Genomic DNA, 13859 nt, shown 5'->3' on the forward strand with positions numbered 1-13859 from the left:
TGTGTGTGTTTGTATGTGAATCTATCCATGTGTGTGTTTGTATGTGAATCTATCCATGTGTGTGTTTGCATGTGAATCTATCCATGTGTGTGTTTGCATGTGAATCTATCCATGTGTGTGTTTGTATGTGAATCTATCCATATGTGTGTTTGTATGTGAATCTATCCATGTGTGTGTTTGTATGTGAATCCATCCATGTGTGTGTTTGTATGTGAATCTATCCATATGTGTGTTTGTATGTGAATCTATCCATGTGTGTGTTTGTATGTGAATCTATCCATATGTGTGTTTGTATGTGAATCTATCCATGTGTGTGTTTGTATGTGAATCTATCCATATGTGTGTTTGTATGTGAATCTATCCATATGTGTGTTTGTATGTGAATCTATCCATGTGTGTGTTTGTATGTGAATCTATCCATATGTGTGTTTGTATGTGAATCTATCCATATGTGTGTTTGTATGTGAATCTATCCATATGTGTGTTTGTATGTGAATCTATCCATGTGTGTGTTTGTATGTGAATCTATCCATATGTGTGTTTGCATGTGAATCTATCCATGTGTGTGTTTGTACGTGAATCTATCCATATGTGTGTGTCGCATGTGAATCTATCCATATGTGTGTTTGTATGTGAATCTATCCATATGTGTGTTTGTATGTGAATCTATCCATATGTGTGTTTGTATGTGAATCTATCCATATGTGTGTTTGTATGTGAATCTATCCATATGTGTGTTTGTACGTGAATCTATCCATATGTGTGTTTGCATGTGAATCTATCCATATGTGTGTGTCGCATGTGAATCTATCCAAGTGTGTGTGTTCGCATGTGAATCTATCCATGTGTGTTTGTATGTGAATCTATCCATATGTGTGTTTGCATGTGAATCTATCCATATGTGTGTGTCGCATGTGAATCTATCCATATGTGTGTGTCGCATGTGAATCTATCCATGTGTGTGTGTGGTGTGTGTCGCATGTGAATCTATCATTGCACGTGTGTGTGTGTGTTCAATCTCTCAACCCTCAGATGGGAGAGTTACAGAGAAACAGTGGTATAGGGTTATGCGAGGTGTGTGTGTGTCATGTGAATCTATGTATGAGTCTGTATGTGCAGTTTGATTAACATGCTCCAGTACCTGGGGTCTGGTAGTTAAGGGAGACCATCTGGCAGCCTGCGTTCCAGAAGATCTGAGGCATGTAGTTACTGGAGTCCACCCTGCCTCCTTTAGGGTAGATCCGACTCATCTGACGCTTGTTGTAGCTGGACGCAAACATTCAGGACTTAACACAGGGACAGAGGGAGGGAAAGAGTGTGTGTGCGCTTGTTCGTGTGTACATACATGTGGAAGTTGTGTGTGTCTATGCTTGCATGTGTGTGGTGTATGTAGGTATGATGTTTGATCAGTAGGATTACATGGTACAGCACCTGAGGTCTGGAAGTTGAAACTGTGGTGTGTTTGTCTGTGTTTGTGTAGCGAGTCGAACGTGCCGCAGACCTATTTTTAGAATGGAACAGTTTGTGTCCTGCATTCCCACTGGAATGTGTGTGTTCCCCATTCCTAGGGCAGTTTTCCACAGATGGATACTGTAAACAAACAACATCTAGTATCCAGCAGAGTCTAGCCCTATCATGGGCTCATATCTGGGTGACCTAAAACTGCAAAGTTACAACTGTTGCAACTTGGTAAGTTCTGGTCCAGGGGGCGTCCTTTTTCTCCACGCCAAACTTGGTGCAAAACCCCGCCTACTAGAAACCTAGCAACATTCAGAGTTCAATTGAGTTCAATTGTTCCTTTGTGAGAAGTAGAGGCGCACGAGAGAAGGAAGAACGCAAGAGACAGAATCACCACCAAAACAAAACATTGCCACCAATACCTTTTTGGTATTTTCCCAAATCTAGATATAAAGTTGCATTAAACTATGTAGCTTTTTAGCGAGTGATTGCAGTCAGCCTGACTGACCAGATGAATAGCATCGAATTCATGGACAGTTGCATTGTTTTTGGAGGTAAGTCATCTGTGAATTACAGTACCAGTTGAGATAGTTTGGGATGAGTTGGACCGCAGAGTGAAGCAAAAGCAGCCAACAAGTGCTCAGCATATGTGGGAACTCCTTCAAGACTGTTGAAAAAGCATTCCAGGTGAAGCTGGTTGAGAGAATGCCAAGTGTGCAAAGCTTTGAAGAATCTCAAATATAAATATATTTTGAATTGTTTAACACTTTTTTGGTTACAACATGATTCCATGTGTTATTTCATAGTTTTGATGTCTTCACTATTATTCTACAATGTAAAAAATAGTAAATAATAAAGAAAAACCCTTGAATGAGTAGGTGTGTCCAAACTTTTGACTGGTACTGTATATCAAGTGTATTGCTACAGTTGAAGTTCGGAAGTTTACATACACCTTAGCCAAATACATTTTCACAAACATTTCACAATTCCTGACATTTAATCCAAGTAAAAAATCCCTGTTTTAGGTCAGTTAGGATCACCACTTTATTTTAAGAATGTGAAATGTCAGAATAATAGTAGAGAGAATTATATATTTCAGCCGTTATTTATTTCATCACATTCCTAGTGGGTCAGAAGTTTACATACACTCAATTAGTATTTGGTAGCATTGCCTTTAAATTGTTTAAATTGGGTCAAACGTTTCGGGTAGCCTTCCACAAGCTTCCCACAATAAGTTGGGTGAATTTTGGCCCATTCCTCCTGACAGAGCTAGTGTAACTGAGTCAGGTTTATAGGCTTCCTTGCTCGCACACGCTTTTTCAGTTCTGCCCACAAATGTTCTATAGGATTGAGGTCAGTGTTTTGTGATGGCCCCTCCAATACCTTGACTTTGTTGTCCTTAAGCCATTTTGCCACAAATTTGGAAGTATGCTTGGGGTCATTGTCCATTTGGAAGACCCATTGCGACCAAGCTTTAACTTCCTGACTGATGTCTTGAGATGTTGCTTCAATATATCCACATACATTTCCTACCTTATGATGTCATCTATTTTGTGAAGTGCACCAGTCCCTCCTGCAGCAAAGCACCCCCACAATATGATGCTGCCACCCCCGTGCTTCACTGTTGGGATGGTGTTCTTTGGCTTGCAAGCCTGCCCTTTTTTCCTCCAAACATAACGATGGTCATTATGACCAAACAGTCCTATTTTTGTTTCATCAGACAAGAGGACATTTCTCCAAAAAGTACGATCTTTGTCCCCATGTGCAGTTGCAAACCGTAGTCTGGCTTTTTTATGGAGGTTTTGGAGCAGTGGCGTCTTCCTTGCTGAGCAGCCTTTCAGGTTATGTTGATATAGGACTCGTTTTACTGTGGATATAGATACTTTTGTACCCGTTTCCTCCAGCATCTTCACAAGGTCCTTTGCTGTTGTTCTGGGATTGATTTGCACTTTTCGCACCAAAGTACGTTCATCTCTAGGAGACAGAACGTGTCTCCTTCCTGAGCGGTATGACGGCTGCGTGGTCCCATGGTGTTTATACTTGCGTACTATTGTTTGTACAGATGAACGTGGTACCTTCAGGCGTTTGGAAATTGCTCCCAAGGATGAACCAGACTTGTGGAGGTTTACAATTTTTTGATTTTCCCATGATGTCAAGCAAAGAGGCACTGAGTTTGAAGGTAGGCCTTGAAATACATCCACAGGTACACCTCCAAATGACTCAAATGATGCTAATTAGCCTATCAGAAGCTTCTTAAGCCATGACATCATTTTCTGAAAATTTCCAAGCTGTTTAAAGGCACAGTCAACTTAGTGTATGTAAACAAAGTAGATGTCCTAAGCGACTTGCCAAAACTATAGTTTGTTAACAAGAAATTTGTGGAGTGCTTGAAAAACAAGTTTTAATGATTCCAACCTGAGTGTATGTAAACTTCCGACTTCAACTCTATCTTACAACAGCGATTGGGCTGAAGCTGTCTAGTAGTGTGTGTTGTCTAGTGTTAGCTCAGTGTGGTTATCTACGTGTTTACAAAAGGACTATTGAGATACTTAGCAACATGATATTTGTGCTAGTTGGCAACTAAAAGAGATGCTGCATAGCTACAGTAGCTCTAGCTGAATGGGCAAAGCTAGCTCCATTGATTCACTATTAATGACAATCATGTAATGTTAGCTATCTACAGAGTCACTTGTTGCTTGCCTTTCTAATGTCAAATGAGGCCGTGCAACTGCGCATCTCCCGTGGTTTGTGGCATAGCAGGCACGAGCAAACTCTGAGGAGATTCCCTCTCTAGCATTCTTCCTCTCTCACACACATTTACTTTGTCACAGGGAACGTCCGAATTCTGACCAATCAGCTCGGCTTTGAATGTTGCTAGGTTACCCGTGGGCGTGGTTTTGCACTAAGTTTGGCATGGATAAAAAGGTCCAAGGAACCAACTATGGATATTGGTTTTATTGCCGTCTAGAAAATCTAGGGAGTCAGTCACTTTTGATGCCGTAATTCATTAAGAAGAATAGTAGCATAAAGGACTATGGACTCATCTTGACTACTTCACAGGTCAGGAATTATTGTGTTTATTGTGTCTATGTAGTCTGTGTGCATTTCCATGCTGTGTGAGTGTTGACACTCGACCAAAGGATACTTGACAAACTCGATGGCGTTGGTCTTTAGATAACCCAAACCCACTGACTCATTAAATGACGACATGTTGTGGTGGATGTTCCTCTCTGGAGAGAGAAGAGACAGTAGAGTTCAAATGGGAGAGAGAGAATAAGAAAGAGAGAGAGAGAGAATAAGAAAGAGAGGAAGAGAGAGCACATCTGACTAATGTAACTGACACATCTAGAAGTGTACCATACAACCCACAACTTTGATGTTGCACCATGACAGCTCAAGTAACTAAACCATTTGAACCAGCTTCATTTTACAGTACAAGTTCTAGAAGTTTAACAATCACCGTAACTAAACACTCACTAAACCAGTTCATTTAGCATTACTGTTGAAGGTTACCTTCTGCGACGTCGAAGCTTTGGAACTTGACTGGCTGTGCGTAGTTGACCATGGCAGAGAGGTAGGGGTGGATGTTGGTGGTGGCTCCTACGTACGTGTACGAGGCTATCAGAGCCTCCTCGTCATCCGTCGTCTCTCCAGTCTACACAGGAGCAGAAAACACACTGTCGTTTTACACTCACACATCGTTGTTGTCTTCCAGTCTCCACACTGTACACACAGAGCCCTTCAGTCTGAGAACACATACAGTAGTTATAAAGCACATCCAAGTCAGTTAGGAACACTCTCATTATCAATATATAAATGACCAGAGAAAGAGCTTTACACTGGCTAGAGCTTAGAGAAAAGGCTACACACTCAACAGTAGGGAGAGACAAGGCTAGTTTGTGACCAGTAAAGAGAGAAAGAGCAGCTGAACCAACCTTCTTGATGTTGTTATCCTCAGAAGCCTCTGAGATGTCTGTGGTGTCTGTAGCTTCTGTGGCCTCAGACATCTCTGTTGGATCCTCCTCCACAACCTGAACACACAACAATAGTTCATTATAAACTGGGTAGTTTGGGTCCTGGATGCTGATCGGATGAAACAACATTTCACCCGTTTACAGTGCATTCGGAAAGTATTCAGACTCCTTGACTTTTTCCACATTGTTATGTTACAGACTTATTCTAAAATTGATTAAATTGTTGACTTGTCCCAAAGCCAGTCCTGCGTTGTCTTGGCTGTGTGCTTAGGGTCGTTGTCCTGTTGGAAGGTGAACCTTTGCCCCAGTCTGAGGTCCTGAGCAGGTTTCATTCAAGGATCTCTCTGTACTTTGCTCCGTTCATCTTTCCATCGATCTGAACGAGTCTCCCAGTACCTCCCACAGCATGATGCTGCCACCACGTTGGGATGGTGCCATGTTACCTCCAGACGTGACACTTGGTATTCAGACCAAAGAGTTGAATCTTGGTTTCATCAGACCAGATAATCTTGTTTCTCACGGTCCGAGGCCTTTAGGTGCCTTTTGGCAAACTCCAAGCGGGCTGTCATGTGCCTTTTACTGAGAAGTGGCTGCTGTCTGGGCACTCTACCATAAAGGCCTGATTGGTGGAATGCTGCAGTGGTGGTTGTCCTTCTGGAAGGTTCTCCCATCGGGTTCTTGGTCACCTCCCTGAACAAGGCCCTTCTCCCCCAATTGCTCAGTTTGGCCGGGTGGCCAGCTTTAGGAAGAGTCTTGATGGTTCCAAACATCTTCCATTTAAGAATGATGGAGGCCACTGTGTTCTTGGTGACCTTCAATGCTGCAGCCATTTTTTGGTACCCTTCCCCAGATCTTGTGCCTTGACACAATCCTGTCTCAGAGTTCTAGTGACAATTCCTTCGACTTCATGGCTTGGTTTTCACTCTGACATGCACTGTCAACTGTGGGAGCTTATATAGACATGTGTGGGCCTTTCCAAATCATGTCCAACTTAGGTTTGTTAAAATAAAGCCCTAAGTCTTACCTCAAAACACAAATTCCATTTAGAAAATGTATACCTTTTTGATGCTGTTGTCCCTCTCCTCTCCTTCTTTCTTCACAGGGACACTGGTGCTGAGGCTGTTGTCTTCACTAGGCTCCTCTGATGTACTGATCTTCAAGTCAGGGTTCACCTCCTTCACATCACCTAGAGCTACAGACACAGTTACCATCCAACACACACAGTTACCCTCCAACACACACGGTTACCCTTCCAACACACACACACACACACACACACACACACACACACACACAGACACACACACACACACACACATACACACACACACACACACACACACACACACACACACACACACACACACACACACACACACACACACACACACACACACGCTCACCATTCTCCGCATCTTCCTCTGTCTCTGCTCCCAGTAAGATAGCTGGTGTGTTGGTCTCTCCAGCCTCCATGTGCTTCTTAAAGGACTCTAACTGCTCTGTAGAACAACAACAACACAAGTCAACATAGTGTAGTCAACAAAACCATCACACAGAGTGAGAGAACAGTCCAGCAGTAGCAACATCTGTAACTGCAGATATAAAACTATTTTTGCATAAAGTTGACTGTCACTGTATACGTACTCTGTTCCACCTCGGGTTTCAAGCGTTTGTTTTTGATGAGGATTTTGCGTTTGAGGTCGATGGGAGAAGGCAAGGGACGACCCGCTTCAACCTGGCAAAAACAACAAACGTTCCTTTTTTACAAAATGGAAGGAGACATTTACAGTAAATGGTACATTTTTTGTAGCATGAAAACATCACATCCATATTGTTTATTATGTTCAACCATGATGAACTATCAGACACGGTACAGATAGACACCGTAGAAAGGAGAAAGACAGGTATAGTGTGGTAGCAGGTAGATGGCTCACAGTGTATCCCTCGAGAGGATGCCTCAGTAGGTAGTCTCCAAAGATCTCCTCACAGTACCGAGCCATCTTGTACTGCTGGGGTTTACTAAAACACACAGGATCAAACCAGTCAAAAGTTTGGACACACCTACTCATTCAAGAGTTTTTCTTTATTTTTACTATTTTCTACATTGTAGAATAATAGTGAAGACATCAAAACTACGAAATAACAGATATGGAATCATGTAGTGACCAAAAAGTGTTAAACAAATCAAAATATATTGCCTTGATGACAGCTTTCCACACTCTTGGCATTCTCTCAACCAGCTTCACCTGGAATGCTTTTCCAACAGTCTTGAAGGAGTTCCCAAATATGCTGAGCACTTGTTGGCTGCTTTTCCTTCACTCTGCGGTCCGACTCATCCCAAACCATCTCAATTTGTCAAATAGCCCTTACACAGCCTGGAGGTTTGTTTTGGGTTATTGTCCTGTTGAAAAACAAATGATAGTCCCACTAAGCGCAAACCAGATGGGATGGTGTATCACTGCAGAATGCTTTGGTAGACAAGCTGGTTAAGTGTGCCTTGAATTCTAAATAAATCACTGACAGTGTCACCAGCAAAGCACCCCCCCACCATAACACCTCCTCCTCCATGCTTTACGGTGGGAAATACACATGTGGAGATCATCCGTTCACCCACACCGCGTCTCACAAAGAAACGGCGGTTGGAACCAAACATCTCCAATATGGACTCCAGACCAAAGGACACATTTCCACTGGTCTCATGTCCATTGCTGGTGTTTCTTGGCCCAAGCAAGTCTTTTCTTCTTATTGGTGTCCTTTTGTAGTGGTTTCTTTGCAGCAATTTGACCATGAAGGCCTGATTCACACAGTCTCGTCTGAACAGTTGATGTTGAGATGTCTGTTACTTGAACTCTGTGGTGCAATCTGAGGTGCAGTTAATTGCCGATTTCTGAGGCTGATAACTCTAATGAACTTATCCTCTGCAGCAGAGGTAACTCTGGGTATTCTTTTCCTGTGGTGGTCCTCATGAGAGCCAGTTTCATCATAGCACTTGATGGTTTTTGCGACTGCACTTGAAGAAACGTTCAAAGTTCTTGACATTTTCCAGATTGACTGACCTTCATGTCTTAAAGTAATGATTGATTGTTGTTTCTCTCTGCTTATTTGAGCTGTTCTTGCCATAATATGGACTTGGTCTTTTACCAAATAGGGCTATCTTCTGTATACCACCCCTACCTTGTCACAACACAACTGATTGGCTAAAACGCATTAAGAAGGAAAGAAATTCCACATATTAACTTTTAACAAGGCACACCTGTTAATTGAAATGCATTCCAGGTGACTGCCTCATGAAGCTGGTTGAGAGAATGCCAAGAGTGTGCTAAGCAGTCATCAAGGCAAAGGGTGGCTACTTTGAAGAATCTCAAATATAAAATATATTTTGATTTGTTTAACACTTTTTGGTTACTACATGATTCCATATGTGTTATTTCATAGTTTTGATGGCTTCACTATTATTCTACAACGTAGAAAATAATAAAAATAAAGAAAACCACTGGAATTAGTAGGCGTGTCCAAACATTTGACTGGTTCTGTAGTTATCAGCAAAGTCAGTGCTTGTAAGAAAAGTGTGAGTGTTAGTTCCATTTCCCCCCCATTTTTTTGGACATTAAATTACAAATTCATAATAGTTACACTGTTATATGTAATTCAATCGGACGTAATGGAATAAATAATATTGTCATGTATAATATTTTTTTAAACATTCTGGATCATTGTGAAATCCTTAGTGCTGTGATTAACTGACATTTCAGTTAATCATTTTTAAACAACTAATTGGCTGATGTTGGTTCAATTATTTGAATCCCATTTCATTCTGTTTTTTTCTGTGAAGTCAATGGGCAATGTTTATCTAGAAGAGACTGAAGAACACACGATGGTCAGGGGATATGCAGAGCAGCTGTTGCTTCATGACGTATCTCTACCCGAAAATAGTCATAGAAGTATGCCTTATTTACTTTGAACTACAAAATAGTGATTTTGTCAGACAGTATAGCAAGCAGCTCTATAAGATGAGATGATGACTTGAAATGAAATAATAAAGTCATCAAATTAAACAAATATTAAAATATTTTATTAACGTAATGTCATGTGAATAAATGATGGTTAATAAGTGATAAGCAGTAATGGGCATGTCTACCACCATGGGACATGTATTACTTGTTTTATTCTGTGTTGTTACAGCCTTCAACCCAAATAATCTAACAAAAATCGAAAACCATTATTATTTTTTAATAATCGAACCGAAACCAAACCAACCTCAAAAAGCACTAATCGCTCATCACTAGAAATTCTACCTGCAGTGGTTTTCAAATGACAGGATCACAGGATACTCAGATGTCACAAAGGCTGTTTCTCTGATGGCTGAGATCACATCCTGTTTGAGGGGGGAGACAACAACATGGGGATTGATGTTAGAACCACATTGAATCCATTATATATCACTTGCTATAAGTCTCTGAATAAGAGTGTCTGATCAATAACTACAGAGTAAATTCAAATGGATCTGCAGGTCTCAATTAGATGCAGTATCAATTTATGAACACAAGAGGGTAGACTGACCATATGTAATTCATACAAAAGTTGTGTGAATGATCAGACAAATCTGAATGAGTGAAAGAGTGTTTTGTGTGTGTGAGAGTGTGTGTGTACCTTAAAGAGGATGTCAGTGCACATGGCCTTGCCATGAGTGATGATAGGTTCCTGGTCTTCTCCTTTTCCATCCCAGCAGTCCAGTTCTACACACCTGACATCATACACATACAAAACAGTTTACATACTGTATATAAACACACACACACGCACAACCCCCCATACCCTCCCCGCCACCATCTCACCACCACCCCACCCCTACCCTGTCCCCCCACACCTACCTGCAGCCGGAGAGCAGAACCTGTCTGTACATCTCCACGGAGGACTTTCCTCCAAACTGCCTCCCGGTCAGGTAGGTGTTGTGGGAGGAGGCAATGAAGTAGTGAGCCAGCGGCTGTTCCATGTCCTGGTACAGCTCCAGACAGTCCAGGAACACCGGGGCATTCTCATCTGACATCAGGTACCTGCAGAAGCCATCACTGGACATACGGCCTGGGGGAGTGTAGGAGGGGTAGATGGAGACTGTGTAAGGGATCTGCTAAATTTAACATAAATTAGCCCTGCCCAGCTGAAGATCTGTCTTTTTCAGCCATCTATTTCCTGTGTTTGAGGGGTGAAAAAGCAATGCATCCCCGAGTCTAAATGCCTAAAAGGTTTTATCAGAACAGGCATAGATTAGTTACTCCATTTTCCTTTCCCGACATGAGTTTGTTGTGTTTAAAGCCAACGTTATTAAAGTTACAGCTCACAGCTGTGCGTGGTTGCATCCCTTTTACACCCCTTTATGTAAACGAGGTCATATATGCAAATACCCCCTTGGCATTTATGCAAATGAGGCGCCAATATTTTTGTTTATTTTACCACAACATATATACAAAAATACCTGATATATACATTTTCTTATTGTATGAGGGCATTCTAATACATTTTTAAAAGTGCAATTTTACAATAAACTGAATACCTGAATTAACACAAAAATCGCTGAACTCTTTGCCAGTAAAATGTTTTGTAGTGCTATAATTCAGTCAATATCTGATGGATTATAAAAATGCAAAACGTTTGGAATATTTTCATCCATTGTCCAACTGTTGCATTTATTCGAATTGTATATATATATTTTTTTATGTATGTTGATGACCGTTGCTACATATACAGATTTAGATTTTCTTCACTTATTATCAGTCAACACTCACACATCCAACATGTATAGTTGAGGGCAGTGATGCTGTTGTGTTATTCACCAGGAGAGGGCAGTACATGCTAAAGAAATGTGTTATGCACCAGGAGAGGGCAGTACATGCTAATGAAATGTGCTATTCACCAGGAGAGGGCAGTACATGCTAATGAAATATGCTATTCACCAGGAGAAGGCAGTACATGCTAAAGAAATGTGCTATTCACCAGGAGAGGGCAGTACATGCTAAAGAAATGTGCTATTCACCAGGAGAAGGCAGTACATGCTAAAGAAATGTGTTATGCACCAGGAGAGGGCAGTACATGCTAAATAAATGTGTTATGCACCAGGAGAGAGCAGTACATGCTAAAGAAATGTGCTATTCACCAGGAGAAGGCAGTACATGCTAAAGAAATGTGCTATTCACCAGGAGAAGGCAGTACATGCTAAATAAATGTGTTATGCACCAGGAGAGGGCAGTACATGCTAAAGAAATGTGCTATTCACCAGGAGAGGGCAGTACATGCTAAAGAAATGTGTTATGCACCAGGAGAGGGCAGTACATGCTAAATAAATGTGCTATTCACCAGGAGAAGGCAGTACATGCTAAAGAAATGTGCTATTCACCAGGAGAAGGCAGTACATGCTAAATAAATGTGTTATGCACCAGGAGAGAGCAGTACCTGCTAAAGAAATGTGCTATTCACCAGGAGAAGGCAGTACATGCTAAAGAAATGTGCTATTCACCAGGAGAAGGCAGTACATGCTAAATAAATGTGTTATGCACCAGGAGAGGGCAGTACATGCTAAAGAAATGTGCTATTCACCAGGAGAGGGCAGTACATGCTAAAGAAATGTGTTATGCACCAGGAGAGGGCAGTACATGCTAAATAAATGTGTTATTCACCAGGAGAGGGCAGTACATGCTAAAGAAAAGGCAAGACTGGAGTATTGTATACAGCAAGACTGGGCTTTGGAGAATCCTCGCTTTTTCTCCTCTCCATCCACTCCACTCTCACCGTTCTTCTTCACATCTGCATCTCTCTCTACATCCATCCCTCTCACCTTTCTTCTTCACATCTGCATCTCTCTCTACATCCATCCCTCTCACCTTTCTTCTTCACATCTGCATCTCTCTCTACATCCATCCCTCTCACGTTTCTTCTTCACATCTGCATCTCTCTCTACATCCATCCCTCTCACCTTTCTTCTTCACATCTGCATCTCTCTCTACATCCATCCCTCTCACCTTTCTTCTTCACATCTGCATCTCTCTCTACATCCATCCCTCTCACCTTTCTTCTTCACATCTGCATCTCTCTCTACATCCATCCCTCTCACCTTTCTTCTTGAGGTCTGAGTCTCTCTCGTACTTCTCGATGATCTGCATGGCTCGTTTCGGGTCGTAGAAGGGGAACAGTATCTCGTTTAGCCGCGGGTCACGCTGATTCTGGAGAAAGCAATGATACACAACACCGTCTCACTCACAAGCACATACTGTACACATGCATGTCACTGCACACTAAGGAAATATGTCCCATTCCTAACTTGAGAAATGTGAATGTAACTTAAACCTTTGCGTAAATCTCGCCATGGACACTAATGTATGCTTTTGGCAAAACTTTCAAGAAACTGTTTATTTATTTTACTTTCAAGAAACTTTACATGCACAACTCATGTGACCAACTGAGTTTGAACCCGGTTTTTGTCTAGGTACCGCAATACTATTTTAGCCCACTGAGCCAATGCCTAGGCATTAACTCCTGGAGCTAACGGCAGTTTTCAGGTCTCAAGCTAGCGTTAGGCTACTCATCATGCAAGTGTTGCTCACTGCACCACCTCTGCTACACACATCAGTCAGGTTAGGATTGGGACCATTATAACAAGAGACTAAACACACACACAGCTGACAAACAACAGAGAGTAACAGTTTAGACTGACACAGTGACAATGTATATAGTACTAACCCCAGTACAAACACATCTTTCATTTGTGGGTGTTCAAATGAAAACCAAAATGGCACAATTACTGGTACAGAGCTACTGCAATGGGGTGGGGAGGGAACGCGTGTGGTCTCACAAGCAGAGAGGGTAGAGATTCACACACCAGCAGGGATCATAACGACACCACTTGCCACTATAGCAGGTAACATTCACTGCCTTTGTACTAATGGGGATTCACTTCAGCATTGCACACAGAGATAGAGAAGCAGCCACTAGCACAAAAGAGAGTGAATAGGAACTGATATTGATCACTGTATTGTTGGGAAAGAGAAAGCAAGAAAAGCATTTCACTGTACTAGTGCACGTGACAATAAAAAATGTGAAACTTGAAGGCAGGCAGGCAGCAAGTAGACAGAAACCAGACAAAATGGCCAAACAGAAAGCCCCTCCCTCCCCGGGTTGCCATGGTTACACAATCAGTCACAAGTAGGCGGGGCTGGGGAGAAATATACTGAACAAAAATATAAACGCAACATGCAACAATTTCAACAATTTTACTGAGTTTATATAAAGAAATCAGCCAATTGAAATAAATTCATTAGGCCCTAATCTATTTCACATGACTGGGCAGGGCCACAGCCATGGGTGGGCCTGGCTCCCAAGTGGGAGGGCCTACAGTATGGCTGTGGCCCTGCCCAGTCATGTGAAATAGATTAGGGC

The 13859-nt window shown here is 41.9% G+C and overlaps 1 protein-coding gene across 4 annotated transcripts in view; it reads right to left on the reverse strand.

Moving 5' to 3' along the window:
* Positions 1-13859, reverse strand: part of LOC139582698 (1-phosphatidylinositol 4,5-bisphosphate phosphodiesterase beta-4-like) — a 132186-nt gene that overhangs the window by 31553 nt on the left and 86774 nt on the right. For all 4 annotated transcript variants that reach the window (XM_071412934.1, XM_071412936.1, XM_071412933.1 and 1 more), the window contains 12 exons: positions 12538-12646; positions 10304-10514; positions 10083-10176; positions 9728-9807; positions 7367-7451; positions 7077-7167; positions 6836-6931; positions 6491-6624; positions 5394-5489; positions 4972-5113; positions 4604-4688; positions 1142-1266 (listed from right to left, as the gene is read on the reverse strand). In XM_071412934.1, coding sequence (XP_071269035.1) covers positions 1142-1266; positions 4604-4688; positions 4972-5113; positions 5394-5489; positions 6491-6624; positions 6836-6931; positions 7077-7167; positions 7367-7451; positions 9728-9807; positions 10083-10176; positions 10304-10514; positions 12538-12646 — 1348 coding nt within the window. The remainder of the gene's footprint in view (positions 1-1141; positions 1267-4603; positions 4689-4971; positions 5114-5393; positions 5490-6490; positions 6625-6835; positions 6932-7076; positions 7168-7366; positions 7452-9727; positions 9808-10082; positions 10177-10303; positions 10515-12537; positions 12647-13859) is intronic.

The sequence above is a fragment of the Salvelinus alpinus genome, chromosome 8 (genome assembly GCF_045679555.1).
Source record: "Salvelinus alpinus chromosome 8, SLU_Salpinus.1, whole genome shotgun sequence".
Classification (NCBI taxonomy): Eukaryota; Metazoa; Chordata; class Actinopteri; order Salmoniformes; family Salmonidae; genus Salvelinus; species Salvelinus alpinus.